Source organism: Gigantopelta aegis, chromosome 6 (genome assembly GCF_016097555.1).
Source record: "Gigantopelta aegis isolate Gae_Host chromosome 6, Gae_host_genome, whole genome shotgun sequence".
In the NCBI taxonomy this organism is placed as follows: domain Eukaryota; kingdom Metazoa; phylum Mollusca; class Gastropoda; order Neomphalida; family Peltospiridae; genus Gigantopelta; species Gigantopelta aegis.
In genome coordinates this window covers 9,332,587-9,348,052 of record NC_054704.1, presented here as the reverse complement: position 1 = coordinate 9,348,052, position 15,466 = coordinate 9,332,587, and the positions used below count along the sequence as shown (strand labels likewise).

The window sequence follows — 15,466 nt, the reverse complement described above, 5'->3', positions numbered from 1 at the left end:
TCTGCTTACCCTGGTGTACTTTTTAAACACCAACCAGTACATTAATCAGATATTCTCACATGCTCAACTCTAAGGTTATGTGTAAGTGTAAAACACTGGTAAAAAAAATATAGTTCTATTGACACCAATTAAACATAAATATCTCACACCAATTTTTACCGTGACAACAACAAACTATTTACATTTAGCAAAATATGATATATTATCTAAGAATGCTCTTTGTATTGCATTCACCCTGTAAACATCAAAGAATCTTTAAACTACATCAAAAACAGGACTCCGAGAACTGAAAATTGGCATAACCCATTTATAGATTAAACAAAACAAATTCAGGTGACCCATTTCATTTATGCGTAACCCGTTGTGACTATGTAAATGATATATTACATATAATGCGTTAACAAAAAAAAAGGTTTAAAGGGACATTCCCAAGTTTGCTGCTATTTTTAAGATGCTATCGACTAACAGAGACTTTTTAACGATTGTAATTACATATCAAATATATTTTTCTGCATAAAATATTAGTGGCTGTATATTAAACGTGTTTCTGATCGTTCTAATATGTGTACTAGGTTAAATTTTATTTTGTTTCCTAAAATATTTATTTTCGTACGTACAAAATTATTTGAAGACAAAAGCCAGTTTGGGCTTCTTACAAATATTAAGACGACTAGAAACACATGAATTATACAGACACCGATATTCCAAACAAGAAAATATATTTAATATGTAAGTTTAATCGAAGAAGTATTTTATTAGTCGGAAACATCTTACAATGCAGCAAACTCAGGAATGTCCCTTTAAACCTTTTTTTAAAGTAAAACCAATAACGCTGAGCATGCTATAGTTATGTTATATAATAAAACTCTTTAATATAACTATGGTATTAGTAATACAGGTTTCTGTTTGGGGGTACCTGTGTGTAAAACCAGGTCTGTACAAGCATTCCATGAATGACATGCAAGTGCACCAAAATGCTTGTAACAATTTACATTAAACTGTTAGAATGGCTGAATCCTTATATATCATAAATAAAAAAAAGACCACAGCCTTTCAAAAATAAAATGTCATTAAACACATACTAATATTCAGTACTTTGTTCAAATATTCTCAGAAAAGACGTACTAGTATTTAATGTACATTGATATTTTATCTGCTAAATACAGCGGACCAAACAATAATCGGGATTAAACTATTAAGATGCTAGTATGTAGGAGTCTACATGAGTAACAAGTGTAAGTTCATCACAAAAATAATATTTTGTATATTTACTGAAAAATCGCATGTTAATACTACATATATGTACAAACAAAATTATGTTTTATACAGTGTTTCTAAATATATATATCAAGACTAAAAATTAAAATGAAGAAAACATTTGATTTGTTCTCAGTCTAAATATTTATCCTGACCTCTCAATATCGATTTTCCAATGGACTAGTTTGAACATCCCAGTTGTCAATAAAACGGCTATCATGGGAGAAAATGCCATAAGTAAGAAGTCAGGTTGAAGATTACAACAATAAAAGATAATCCCCTCAAACCCCCCCCCCCCCCCCCCCCCCCCCAAAACCAGCATGTCGAACATAGATAAAAGACAAAAGTCATATTATTTGTGATTTGGGGACATGATATTATAATATACAGAGTACTTTTAAAATGGGTCATTAAATGTCTCTTTCTCTTCCATTCCTCGGTCCCCCTCCAAACCTAAAAAAAACTCTCAAAAAGACTACAAAATAAAATATAAAAGCTATCTTTTAAAAAAATAATTACATTGCTACAAATTTAAAAGAAAAAACATGAGGTATGATTATGAAGACATTTATTTTTAAAATATTAATAAAAATAAATATTACAAATAATTAAAAATGGTTTACAAATTGTTTTTCATCTCTTAACAAGATAACACCATCTCCACCACCCAGTGTGTTTGTTGTTTTGGGTTGGGTTTTTCTTTTCTTTTTCTATCTATTGTGACCTTGACCTTTGACAAAGCCATGTGAAGCTGGCAATGTCTCGTGATAGACTTTTATACCTGTTCTCTCAAGCATGAAATCAGGTATGCTTTACATTGCAAAGCAATTTTATTCCCCCCGTTTAGCAGATACTGTGACCTAAATTGAAAGTTTAGTGGTAATCATACCTTACAATTCTTAACATGTCAGTGCTAAGCCCTTGGTTTAAACAATGTTTATTGCTATTCAAAAGTTGTTTATTAAATCAGCTGTCTTTTCTTGATCCATGCAACAGCATTTCAACATACAGCAATAGCATTTCAACATAAAATGTTTTTCAAAATGGTTCATTCATTTATACTTATTTTCGTGCTTCTATCCAATTAAGGTTTAAGCATGCTATCCTGGGCACACACCTCAGCTATCTGTCCAGGACAGTACATTAGTGGTTAGTTGTTAGTGGTCAGTGTAGTTGATTTACACCTACCCATTGAGTCATTAAACTCGTTCTGAGTGGGAGCCGGTAACAGGCTGTGAACCCAGTACCTACCAGCCTTATGTCCAATGGCTTAACCACTATACCACCGAGGCCCGTATATAAACATGCTGTAATTTTTATCATTCTTATTTAGTGTTCTGATAATACAAATATGGTTTTAGGTATCAAAATCTAAAACAAAGCCTTGTAAAACATGTACATATTGTATTTGATAAACCTAGATTAGCGTACAACTTGTTTACAGTATATGATCAACAGTAAAACAGTAAAATATCATCAAATAAGCATTTACAAATAATTGTCTTTGCTAGGATAATGATATATACTAATTTTAATTTGGATAATTAACTTTTTTAATTTGGGTGGGCTAAAAATTTAAAAACCTTTAGTGTCAAAGCCAAAATTGAGGATTGTGGTAGCCATTTCGTTTGTGGTCAGTCATCTTCAATGGTGTTAACTACCATTCTTACTGTTAACAATCTGTTTCTTAATCATAATGATAAAACATTTTACAAACATTTGTACTGTGCAAATTTTGTTTTGTTTTCTCTATAATGGTAGAAGACAGTGTCTTGATAACAACACTGTATTTTTTGGAGCTGGGTGTGTGTAGCCATTCTGTAAAACACCTTTGCATAATTACATCCCTTTATTCCTTTGTCCAAAATCATAGTGTAGAAAACAGTGTAACTCTCTGTCCACTTACATTTTTATTTTATACGTGTGCAAAAAACACTTCACCATAACATGACAAGTGATTCTTGCTAACCTCCTCCCTGCACACCCACATACAGTAAACTTTGTTGTTGATGCTCACAGTACAAACTGCATACACGTTATCTTGTACTCACGTACAGCAGGATTCTCAATATGCAAATTATCGCACTGACTTGTCGCATACAATTTGTCATAAGAAATAGGACATGTCTAATTGGTACAACTTGTCACATAAGACTAATGTCGTACCAATTTTGGTGTTCTCACAGTACGTAACAAGTTGGTGCAGTTAATCGCATGATGAGAACACCCTTTAAGCTGTACAGAAAATAGTGTGAGTTTTAATGAGAAGAACCCTTAGACACATACTAAATCAATGATTTCAATACATTAACAAACAACTATCCTGCACCTGAAACCTATTTGGCATAAATACTCATACAGTATTTATTTATAATTACCCGCTTACTGTGAACATACCTATATATGAAGAGTTAAAGGACACTTTTGTGACTTCAATTTGATATCAACATTAAAAATTTCAAAAATTATGCATGTGCAATACATAGTAATATCAATCTCATTTTAACATAATCATTGTTTACTTATCACAACCGCATAATACAATGTAATATTTAGACACAAAAATTGTTATACAATGATCACTTTTGATTGATGTGCATTGTGACTAGTTACAGAACTGAAAAAGGATCAATCTACAAATACTTTACACAATAAAAAATTAGTTTATATTAAAATATTATCCTTATATTCTCAACAAAACAAAATGACTGGCAATTAAGTATTCTCATGAATATCTTCTGGAGCTAACAAGCTGATGTGATCAGGGTTGATCATCTTGGGTTTGTTGCTAAGCCGCGAGAGTAGGCTCCCCTGTTTGCTGCCCTTTGTGCTTGGTGGGTCTTCATCCATTCCACGGTGGAGAGAAATATTGTCACTATTTTGATCATCATAAAATTTCTTAAAATAGTCTGTGGTGATCATTTTGTCTTTCTGTGGTTTTTTGAAACTGAAAAACATTAAAAATTAAAATAAATACTCCATTATTAATATTGGCAAGTTTGTTTTCCATCAATTAAATTGTTATGCTAATACTATATGTGTAGTAACTTAATTTTTGAACTGTAGCAGAATTGTTAATGCTGAAATACTTTTAAATAAAATACTTAAGCTGTATTTATTTGCAATTTATTGTAGGAACCGTACCCTAAATAAACCTGTAAGTAACATTCAAGCGAGTGTTGCATTTCAATAATAATAATATATAATTACATACATGTACTAGGCATTAGCAGTGGGTAAGCTGGGGGTGGGCTAGGGTGGGGTGGTACAAATAGTGAGGTACTGGTTGGAATGTGGAAAAAACAGTCCAAAGTAAGTGTTGTTATTTAATGCTGAGTATTTATAACTTTGAGGTTTTTTAAAAGGCTTTGTTCATCAAAAACCATTATATGTATGTCTGTCTGTACTTCTGACAATATATAAACTATTACACATACTTACCAATGTGTGGTGTACGTGTGTGTGTGTGTGTCTGTCTGTCTGTCTGTCTGTCTGTCTGTATGTATGTATGTGTGTGTGTGTGTGGTATCAATTATTATTATTATTTTTTTTTTAATGACTATTTTATTGCCCTTGCTCTTGCTTCGAACTTGACTACTGTGTAAACTCATTTTATAAATACTGTACAGTACTCCAGGTACAAACAATTTATATTTATTTCCTAATACTTACAGTTTGAGTAACAACGATGACACAACTACTGAGACTGATGACATCGCCATGGCAGCAGAGGCCATCCATGGACGCAAAGATAATCCAAGAGGCACAAACAAACCTGAAAAAAAACAAAAAAACATGTAAAATAAATCTGTGCGGATTCAGTTAGTAAAGTGTAATGAAACCAAATGCCAACAAGCATTCTGAAAGTACTGCTAAAGCAATACGTGTCCCCTGCCAGGCCCAACACATAAAATCACCATAAAAATTAAAAGTTTATATATCTTAATTTCATGGGCCATAACTCTGTGAAAAATGGGTATTTTACCATGAAAGTCAAACTTGATCTGTAACAGAACATGATAAAGCTATACACAAACTTTCAGCTCAATACTTGAGGCATTATAAAATATTGAGGCATTGTAAAAAAAACAAAAGTCTGCAAAACAAATTTTCATATCTTTGTTTGGGACTGCCAATTATGTTTTGATTGCTGAATAAATGGACTAGTTTAGAAGTCTTTTACTGTGAAACCAAAAGTGGAACACAACAAATAAACTAATGAACACAAGAACAAATGAATGAATGAACAAATGAATGAATGAACAAATGAAATGGATGAACAAATGAAATGAATTGACGTATATCAATAATAATTCAGCATAAACAAAACATCAGTAACTGGGTAGCAAACCAAGCTTCAATGAAAAAATTATCAGTTACCTGCAGCGACAGGAATACCAATGAGGTTGTACACAGAGGCTGCAATGAAGTTGAACCGGATCCGCCGAACTGTCATCTTGGATAGCTTAATGGCGCAGTACACATCCAGCAGATCACTCTGGTATAAAACAAAAGGAACATTTTAAAAGATAACTCAGTATATTTTAAGTATACCTATTTGTCTGACATGTGGTGATTTCTATACGACAATCATGAGGAAGCTTGCTGCCACCACATATACAACATCAGATATATGGTTAAGGACCAGACAATGAGAAAGTAAACCTGCTGCTGCCACGCAATTGGCTTCTCTTTTCAATTAGCAGCAAGGGATCTTTATATGCATAATACCATAAACAGGAAAGCCTTTGTTACACCAGTTATGGAGTGCTGGTTGAAACAAAAAAATAGCCCAATGGGCCCACCGATCGGCCACCACACAGGCTACTTCCATACAAAAATGACGAGGGATCTTTTGTAAGCACTTTTTTTTAATAGAAAAACAGCCCAGTAGACTTTGTTTTACTAGTTGTGGAGCACCGGTTGAGATGCGAACAAAAACCACCTGACTCTATTGATGGCAATAAATCCAACAAACCATCACACCTCTGGTAAGTCATCACCATTTGGGAACATCCCAACATTCTCACTGAAAGTAGTGCAGAACTGAAATTCAACAAGTTAAGAACATTGTGTTTTTTTAAAGTCACATGATATCATTTAGACTGATCCAAGCATAACAAGAGTATTTAAAGATTGGAATTATAAATTTATCATGGTCTGCCGACTGTGTATCTCACCTTAATGAGGACAATATCGGCTGCTTCCACTGCTACATCCGTTCCCGTGCCGATAGCAATACCCACATCAGCCTGAGCCAGGGCTGGCGAGTCGTTCACAGCCATCTCCAACCATGGCGACCTTCAAGCCTTGCTTCTGAAGTTGTTTTATCTTCTTCACCTTGTGTGACGGAAGCACTTCAGAGAAGACCCGAGTCACTCCAATCTGAAGAAAAAAACCTTAATGCATAATTTAATCATTTGAATCAGCTTGCAGTGGGAAGGAAGGAAATGTTTTATATAATGACGCACTCAACACATTTTATTTATGGTTATATGGTGTCAGACATATGGTGAAGGATCATACAAATATATAGAGAGAGGAAACCCGCTGTTGTCACTTCATGGGCTACTCTTTTCGATCAGCAACAAGGGATCTTTTATATGCACAATCCCACATACAGGAAGTATGTACCACAGCCTTTGTTACATCAGTTGTGGAGTACTGGCTGGAACAAGAGCTTGCATTGTTCACAAGGCTTGAACAATGAATCACATTTGGTGTGAAAAAGTTTTGTCTGTACAACAGAGTTATTCCCCTTTACACAGTAAAATGTTCAGTTTCACACTGGATATTATCACAATCTGTTGATAAAAAAAAGCATTGTTCTGTGCATATCATTCTGTGTAGTGTGATAAGGTAACAGTGAAAAGGTCTTAACAATGTACTGAGTACATATTCTCTTTTGATGCTAGAAGATCTGATTGGAAATGGGAGTCCAATGTGTAAAGCCAAAGTTTCTAAAATAATTTTCTTTAGTTCAAATATTGCATGTATTAGTAATTCATGATTCTCATTTGCTGAAAAATAAAAAACACTTTAATATTCTTAGGCTATTTTTAGGGTCAACAGTCAATTTTTTTTGTTTATGTTTTCAGGGTTTGAAATTAGAGACTCAACTTATAGCCGAGAGCTATTAATAGGCAACGGTATATGGTAATGGAATTACAAACTTTCCCACTTGCGATACACTATGTTTGAACGGACCTGTTTAGCGATGGCCTTAGCCGTCTTGTTGTTGTCCCCGGTGAGCAGAATCACTTGTAGACCCATGCGCTTCAGACAGTGCACGGCCAGGTGAGCCTCAGACTTAACCATGTCGGCCACCGCCAGCATCGACACAATCACTCCTACAAAATATATATAGATATAATCACTCCTACAAACACAGCATCGACACGATCACTCCTACAAAATATATATAGATATAATCACTCCTACAAACACAGCATCGACACGATCACTCCTACAAAATATATATAGATATAATCACTCCTACAAACAATCCATAGCTATGTTCACTCCTACAAGCACAACACTGATCCCTCCTACAAACAACACACAGTTATAACCACTCCTACAAACACAACACTGATCACTCCTACAAACAACACACCACAGTTATAATCACTCATACAAACAATCAATAGCTGTGATGACTCCTACAAGCACAACACTGATTACTCCTACAAAAACAATATATAACTGTTATCACTCTTACAAACACATTGACACGATCACTCCTACAAACACAAGACATGGTATTAATCACTCCTACAAACACAAGACATAGTATTAATCACTTTTACAAACACAACAACATAACTTCATTACAAGTACTCTTATAAACATTTCACTAAGATACAAAGAAAATACTACAAAACACAACATTGGCTGGGGGGTGGGGTGGGGTGGGGGGGTCAATCAGAGACTGGGATTTCATCCTTTCGCCCAAGCACCTCAGGTTATGCTGTCAAATGAGCCAGAGACAACCCCAAGTAAACATCAATTATAACTCTTGTATATAAAAACACTGATATTCAAAACATACCTTCTTTTATTTTTTTACAAAAACAATTTATAATTTAACGTTATAATTACACTTTCTTAAATCTATTAACCAATCCTCTTTTCATGGATTTACTTAACATTAAAAATCATACTCTGCAGTAATTTTTGTGTCATGTTTCAAATATGATGTGACAAAATTTGTAAATCAGACATGAAGTCAGTAATAAAAAGGCATTAACTCCAGTAAAAATAAAAAGGGAATTCCCCATTAACAAGTTCTGGTCCAGTTCACACATGTGTAATACAAGATAAATTTGTCACACGGTTTGAAAATGTCTTATCACTATAGTAAGATTGAATATACAGAACTTCACATACGTTGTTTTTACTTCCTATTTACTGCACAAGTTTATTTTGCGCAAGAATATATACCACAAGACTGCGTAGCGGTCGAGTGTGTTATTTTCTTGCACAAAATAAATAAGTGCAATAAATAGCAAGTGAAAACAATGTATGTGAAGTTCTGTATTTATCACATACCTTCTTTTATGTTTTGCAAAAATGTTTTTTAATTTAATGTCATAACAACACTTTCTTAAATCTATGATCAATCCTCCTTTCATGGATTTACTTAACATTAAGAATCGTACTCTGCGATAGCCTTGTGTAATGTTTCAAATACGATGTGACGTAATTTGTAAATCATATATGACATTAGATACAAAATGGCGCTAACTCCAGTAAAAATAAAAAGGGAATTCCCCATTTAAAAGTTCCGGTCCAGATTGCATATATGTGCGATACAACATAAATTTATCACACGGCTTGAAAATGTCTTTATCAGTATAGTAAGATTGAATAAGTACGTCATAAATATAGTATATACTTACTATCAATGACACAGAGAACAATAAATATAGTATATACATACTATAAAAGACACCGAGTACAATAAATATAGTATATACTTACTATCAATGACACTAAGTGAAATAAATATAGTATATACTTACTATCAATGACACTAAGTGAAATAAATATAGTATATACTTACTATCAATGACACTAAGTGCAATAAATATAGTATACACATACTACCAATGACATTGAGTACAATAAATATAGTATATACTTACTATCAGTGACACTAAATGCAATAAATATAGTATATACTTACTATCAATGACACTAAGTACAATGAATATAGTATATACTTACTATCAATGACACCAAGTACAATAAATATAGTATATACTTACTATCAATGACACAGAGAACAGCTGTATGGCCCTGTTCTTCGTGCTCCGTCATTACGGTTTCCATGTCGTCTGTCACAACCAGACCATTACGATGCATCCATTCACGATTTCCAATCAGAACTTCGTAAGTCTTTGAGGAAGACGCTGATATAAATGCATCTGAAAAAAAAAGATGAAAGTGGATGATGAAAAACAATCTTAAAATTTTAATATTGGTTATCCGATAGGGTTAGAATTGCCTAATGATCTAAAATGGCGAGTCCATCTAGAATGTATGTAAAGGTACAGCCAAAACCATATCATAAGTTTTGTACAGAACCCATAAAAACTGTACAAATGGTTAAAAAATCCAGAATTCCATATAAATCTGAAATACTTTTGAAATGCAAAAATGATATTACATTGTGGGCATATATTATTTAGAAACTGATTTAGCACAAATGATTCTAAATATTTACATCTTGGGCATTTATACAGAAGACAGTCAAGGATTGTTTTCAATTCTACATAAAATCTTGCCACTTACTTAGTGTCCAGTTTAATAAGCACTTATAACAACGTAAATACCAAAGCTGCTTAATTAATCTGTTATAGCAGAGATATATAGCTGTCCCCATCACCAACTTTTCAAGACTCTATTCAAATATACCCATAAAATAATGTGGGCAATACCCACCCACCTCCATGTGATGTTTTTTTTTTTTTAACACATTGTGAACTAATGAAGAAACAACTGGAGACTATGTATGACTGAACACACAGGCTTGGCTCATTTGTCACTGTATTGAGTTCTTTTAACTTTAAATTTCATACCATTCAATTTAAAAAACAAAATTGTTGGGGTTTTTTGCACTTTTTAATTGATTTACCTGCAATAAGCATTGTTGCCAGCTCTATATCACCATATAGGGAGTGATCTGTTTTGATATTGATGCTCCCAACCCGGTTTTTGCGGTTGTTCACACCTTCCATGTCTAACGTAGCTAACAAAGGTTCGATTTGAGTTACATCACACTTGAGTCCACAGCCTGGGACTGCACTGAAGTTCTTCACCTTTCCAAGATACTCCGTCTTCAGTGTCTATAGTTTAAGAAAATACAAGATCTGTCATGTAATGCATAACATAACTTTATAATACCCAGAGAAATAATAAACAACAATTTACAAATTATAAAATGTAAAAGTTAAGTTTATAAATGAGAGCAATTGCAAACATGACCACAATGTGCAGAATTGAAGACAAGGATGATGGTCTACCCACTTGCGGATGTGGTAATATACATCCGGCAAGGGAAGACAATTCTGCAGTGGAGGTTATCACTCAGGTTGTATAGCATTTTGGTTGTGCTAGCACAGTAAGTTGAATAAGACTATTAACACATAACATAGCATTATGCCTGCTTTTAGTTTGAAAGAAAAACCTACCAGTAGTTATTTATTAATTAGTTCATGTGTTAAAGCAGTTAGATGGTACAACCTGGGCCAGTTATTACTACCAATAATATTCTTGCGGCACATTGTTTGTTGACTTAACTCAATTATGTGTAATAACATGTACCTTCTTTTTTTTTTTGCAGAAATAAAAACCACTTATTTTTCATTTACCAAGTCTCTACAGTTTTCACCTTTCTGTATTTAGAAAATATTTAATGAGAAGAACATCTGTTATATTACATTTTCAAACTGGGATTTCTCAACATTGATGACCATGTGCTAATTACATTGTGTTAAGAGTCACTCCTAAAGTGGCATTCTCATTGTGCGACTTGTCACATCCACTTGTCGTATGCGATTTGTTGTGAGAAATAGAACAGGTTCTAATCAGTATGACTCCGACATAACTTGTAGTTCTGATTTAGGTGTTCTCACAGAATGATTTGATCGCATGCGACAAGTCAGTGCGACTAATCGCATAATGAACACACCCCTTAATGAGTTTGAACCTGAGCCTGTAATTACATATTTTATAAGTATGTAACAGTTCTCACCTCTTTGGCATATTTGACAATGGCCGATGCTATGGGGTGTTCACTGCTGGCTTCAGCTGTTCCGGCAATGGCCAGGAGAGACACAAATGAGCAATCTTTCTCATCCACGAACATGGAGACCCGAGTGACCCGTGGAATACCGTATGTTACTGTGCCCGTCTTGTCAAACACCACACATTTAACCTGAACAAGTATAACACAATACAGAAAAATCTAGTCAAACATACAAATGCCATATCAGGCTTTCTGCCAGAGAGTAAAATGGGTATGGCACCATACCCAAAATGTTTAGCAGATTTGTTTGGGCTTTTTTTTAAGTTGATCTTTTGACAAAATTAATGACTCTTATCATTACTGTATGATTTTCTTAACCCTAACCCTAAACCTAACCCATTTTCTTTCCGAGGGAGGCCCCATACCCTCTATCGACTGTGGATGCATTCAGCACACACATTGTAAATATACAATTTTACAGTGCCATACCCAAAACATTCTTTCAGGCAGAAACACTGCATATATATATATATTACAGAAAGGCTATTCTGACACATCTATTATAAACATACTTAGGATACATAAAAACACTATAAAATGGATTATAGCTGAGATGTTGTCACTTTTAACTTTTATTGTAAACAAGATTTTAATGTGCACAGTCAAAATCAATGCGTATGCATGCTGTGCAGAGACCAGTAATAAAAGTTTTTGCCTTACTCAAATGAAACATAGTAATTCGATGGTCAAGGGATATCCTGCTACAAAGTCAGCAGTGAGGTGTCAACACAACCAACAAAAAATCATAATAGTGGGAAAATAATAAAATAAAATAATATAATGAATTTTTTTTTTTTTAAATACATGGCTGCTAGGAAAGAATTTGCTGATGATGCAACTTTCTAAAAGATAAAACATGTTGTAATGCGAGGGGTATTTTTTCCACCCTATGTGATCAATAATTCTTCGATCTGCTGTTTGACACTGTTTTGTTTTGTTGTTTAGGGGCTTATTTTAATTAAAATGTAAATATTCTTCAATCATTTCAAAATGTTGTTGTTTTTTGTGGAAGATGTAAAATATTACAATATTACAACTGAGGATTTTTATGCATGTCGAAGCAGCAAGCAGCAAAAACAGCTTTTTGAGCAATCAGCAAACAATTGTGGCAACACACTGATGTATGTGTATAGGTATGTCAGGGATTTATCCAGGAGTTCTGTGGGTCCAAACATCGGCCCCTTCCCAAAAGAAAATGGCACTGAAAATTCCCAATTTCTATGCTCCAAATTGCCAATATATATATATTTAATTGTGTCTGTGCCAATAAATTCATTTAACAGTGGTGTTCTGCATAATTCAGTGGTCTGAACAAATATCCCAAATATGATTTACTCACACTAATTTACCCAATCCCATCAGTCACGGGACCCTGCCAATAAATTCATTTAACAGTGGTGTTCTGCATCATTCAGTGGTCTGAACAAATATCCCAAATATGATTTAATCACACTAATTTACCCAATCCCATCAGACACGGGACCCTGCCAATAAATTCATTTAACAGTGGTGTTCTGCATCATTCAGTGGTCTGAACAAATATCCCAAATATGATTTAATCACACTAATTTACCCAATCCCATCAGACACGGGACCCTGCCAAAACTCCTGGATAAATCCTTGGTCTACTATGGGATTTTATAGTAATAATAATGTACTGTGATAAATGTGTCTTTACCATGTCTGTATTTTGTGGTAACCTGTACATGGGTCATCAGACACATTGCTTATTTTGATGCCTGATTTACCCTTCAAGTGTTCATATAACAAGCCTGATCTTAGACACAATTAAACTACCCACTGCATACCTTGTGTGTGGTCTCCAGAGGTTCTCCTCCCTTAATGAGGATTCCATTAATGGCTCCCACCCCGGTCCCCACCATCACGGCAGTGGGCGTGGCCAGCCCCAGTGCACACGGACATGCAATACTCAGCACTGTGATGGCGTACTGGAACGCCTTCTCAAAGATCGCTTCATGCTTCAGAACTGAACCGCCATCCTAAAAACAGAAAAACAACACTTCTGGATATTGTTGATTAGTCGATGTTATGTGTTAGACATTTGGCAATTGACAATTTGGGTATTAGTAAATACCGCACCAAATAGGCTACTCATCTGGAATGGGTTTTTTAACCTTTATTTGCTTGTTGCCTTCCAAACCACTACTAAAATGGTGAATTAAGTTACAACAAACAAATGATCTGTAATACATTCACCAAATCAAAAAGACCTGTGTGTGCAGGGGTGATGTGGTGTCTAGACTTTAACTGGCATTAGTAATGTTCCTCAAAAACAATATAATATACACATTAAAAAAACTTGATATTCACTCTCAGTAGAGAAGATATTCATGTCTGAGAACAGAAAAGTCTATTCTAATGATAGATTAAAAAAAATAATAGTATAAAAAAAAGTTTAAAATTGAAATTTGAAAAAGAAAGATACAATAAAAAAATGATATGGCTAAATGTGACAGATTTACACAAACCTGGAAATCTGGAACGATGTATTTGATGTCGACAAAGCCAAGAACGACCCATACAGTGAGAGTGAGAAGTGAGAGGATACACACAATGGGTACAAAGATACCAGCGATCTTGTCAGCCAGGTTCTGGATCGGAGCCTGAAAATATACATGTCTTAAATGTTACTGTGAAACATAACTCAATAAAATATCAGAAATGAAAACGAACTTGAATTAAACAAAACACTTGATAACTTTGCATATGGTCTCGATCCATGAGGCAAAGGATATAATGAGCTTGTCTTCGAAGAAGAAGGAAAATATAAAACATTATGAGAAACAGAACCAAGAACTGCTCAAATTAAAAAAGTAAAGTTTGTTTTATTTAACGACGCTGCTAGAGCACATTGATTTTTTTATCTTATCATCGGCTATTGGACGTCAAACATATGGTCATTCTGACACTGTTTTTAGAGGAAACCCGCTGTCGCCACATAGGCTACTCTTTTTACGACAGGCAGCAAGGGATCTTTTATTTGCGCTTCCCACAGGCAGGAAAGCACAAACCATGGCCTTTGTTGAACCAGTTATGGATCACTGGTCGGTGCAAGTGGTTTACACCTACCCATTGAGCCTTGCGGAGCACTCACTCAGGGTTTGGAGTCGGTATCTGGATTAAAAATCCCATGCCTCGACTGGGATCCGAACCCAGTACCTACCAGCCTGTAGACCGATGGCCTGCCACGACGCCACCGAGGCCGGTGCTCAAATTAAATGTTACGCCTAGCATACACGTACATGTATTTGGTGTCATTGAGAGTGGCATCCATAGACGTTCTTTTCAATGCATGTTAAAATTAAACAAATACATAAATTGAACTTTAAAAATAATTCAACAGAATAAATTCATTTAAAATTTTAATTTATTACATGAACATTCATGTATGTAACTATAAACAAAGTTTCACTGATCTAAGATTTGAGAAATGAAGCACAATGAAAAACTTTAACTGTGAGCTAAATGCAAAACATTGACTCAAACACCACTGGAAAGGTAATACCTTAAACAAAAACAATTGTTGTTATACTACCTTTGACGTCTGAGCCTCCTCGACGAGTTTCACGATCTGTGACAGGGTGGTGTCCGATCCCACATGTGTGGCCTCTACCAGCAGCATGCCGTGTTGGTTAATCGAACCTCCGATAACAGAGCTACCTGGAAACGAAAAAAAACAAATATATATTTATCATGCATAAAAGGCTTTTGTAGGAGATATCGCTTCTTATAATCTTGATTGGTCAAGTTTTAATCACAAGACAATGTTTTGTTACGTCACTGTGTTTGTTTCAGCGCTAAACCTACCATTAGTGACGTCACACCACTGCCGTTCTGCTAGTTAACGAGTCTACCACTGACATTCAACCCACATTA

General features: G+C 34.6%; 1 protein-coding gene across 1 annotated transcript in view; it reads right to left on the bottom strand.

Moving 5' to 3' along the window:
• Positions 1-2,646: 2,646 nt before the first annotated feature.
• Positions 2,647-15,466, bottom strand: part of LOC121374026 (copper-transporting ATPase 1-like) — a 70,238-nt gene continuing 57,418 nt past the window's right edge. Inside the window, 12 exon segments of the mRNA XM_041500905.1 lie at positions 2,647-4,204; positions 4,930-5,032; positions 5,638-5,755; positions 6,438-6,536; positions 6,538-6,642; positions 7,465-7,607; positions 9,528-9,686; positions 10,397-10,607; positions 11,516-11,698; positions 13,378-13,569; positions 14,059-14,193; positions 15,126-15,250. Of these exon segments, the coding sequence (XP_041356839.1) occupies positions 3,973-4,204; positions 4,930-5,032; positions 5,638-5,755; positions 6,438-6,536; positions 6,538-6,642; positions 7,465-7,607; positions 9,528-9,686; positions 10,397-10,607; positions 11,516-11,698; positions 13,378-13,569; positions 14,059-14,193; positions 15,126-15,250 (1,805 nt within the window). The 3' untranslated portion in view covers positions 2,647-3,972.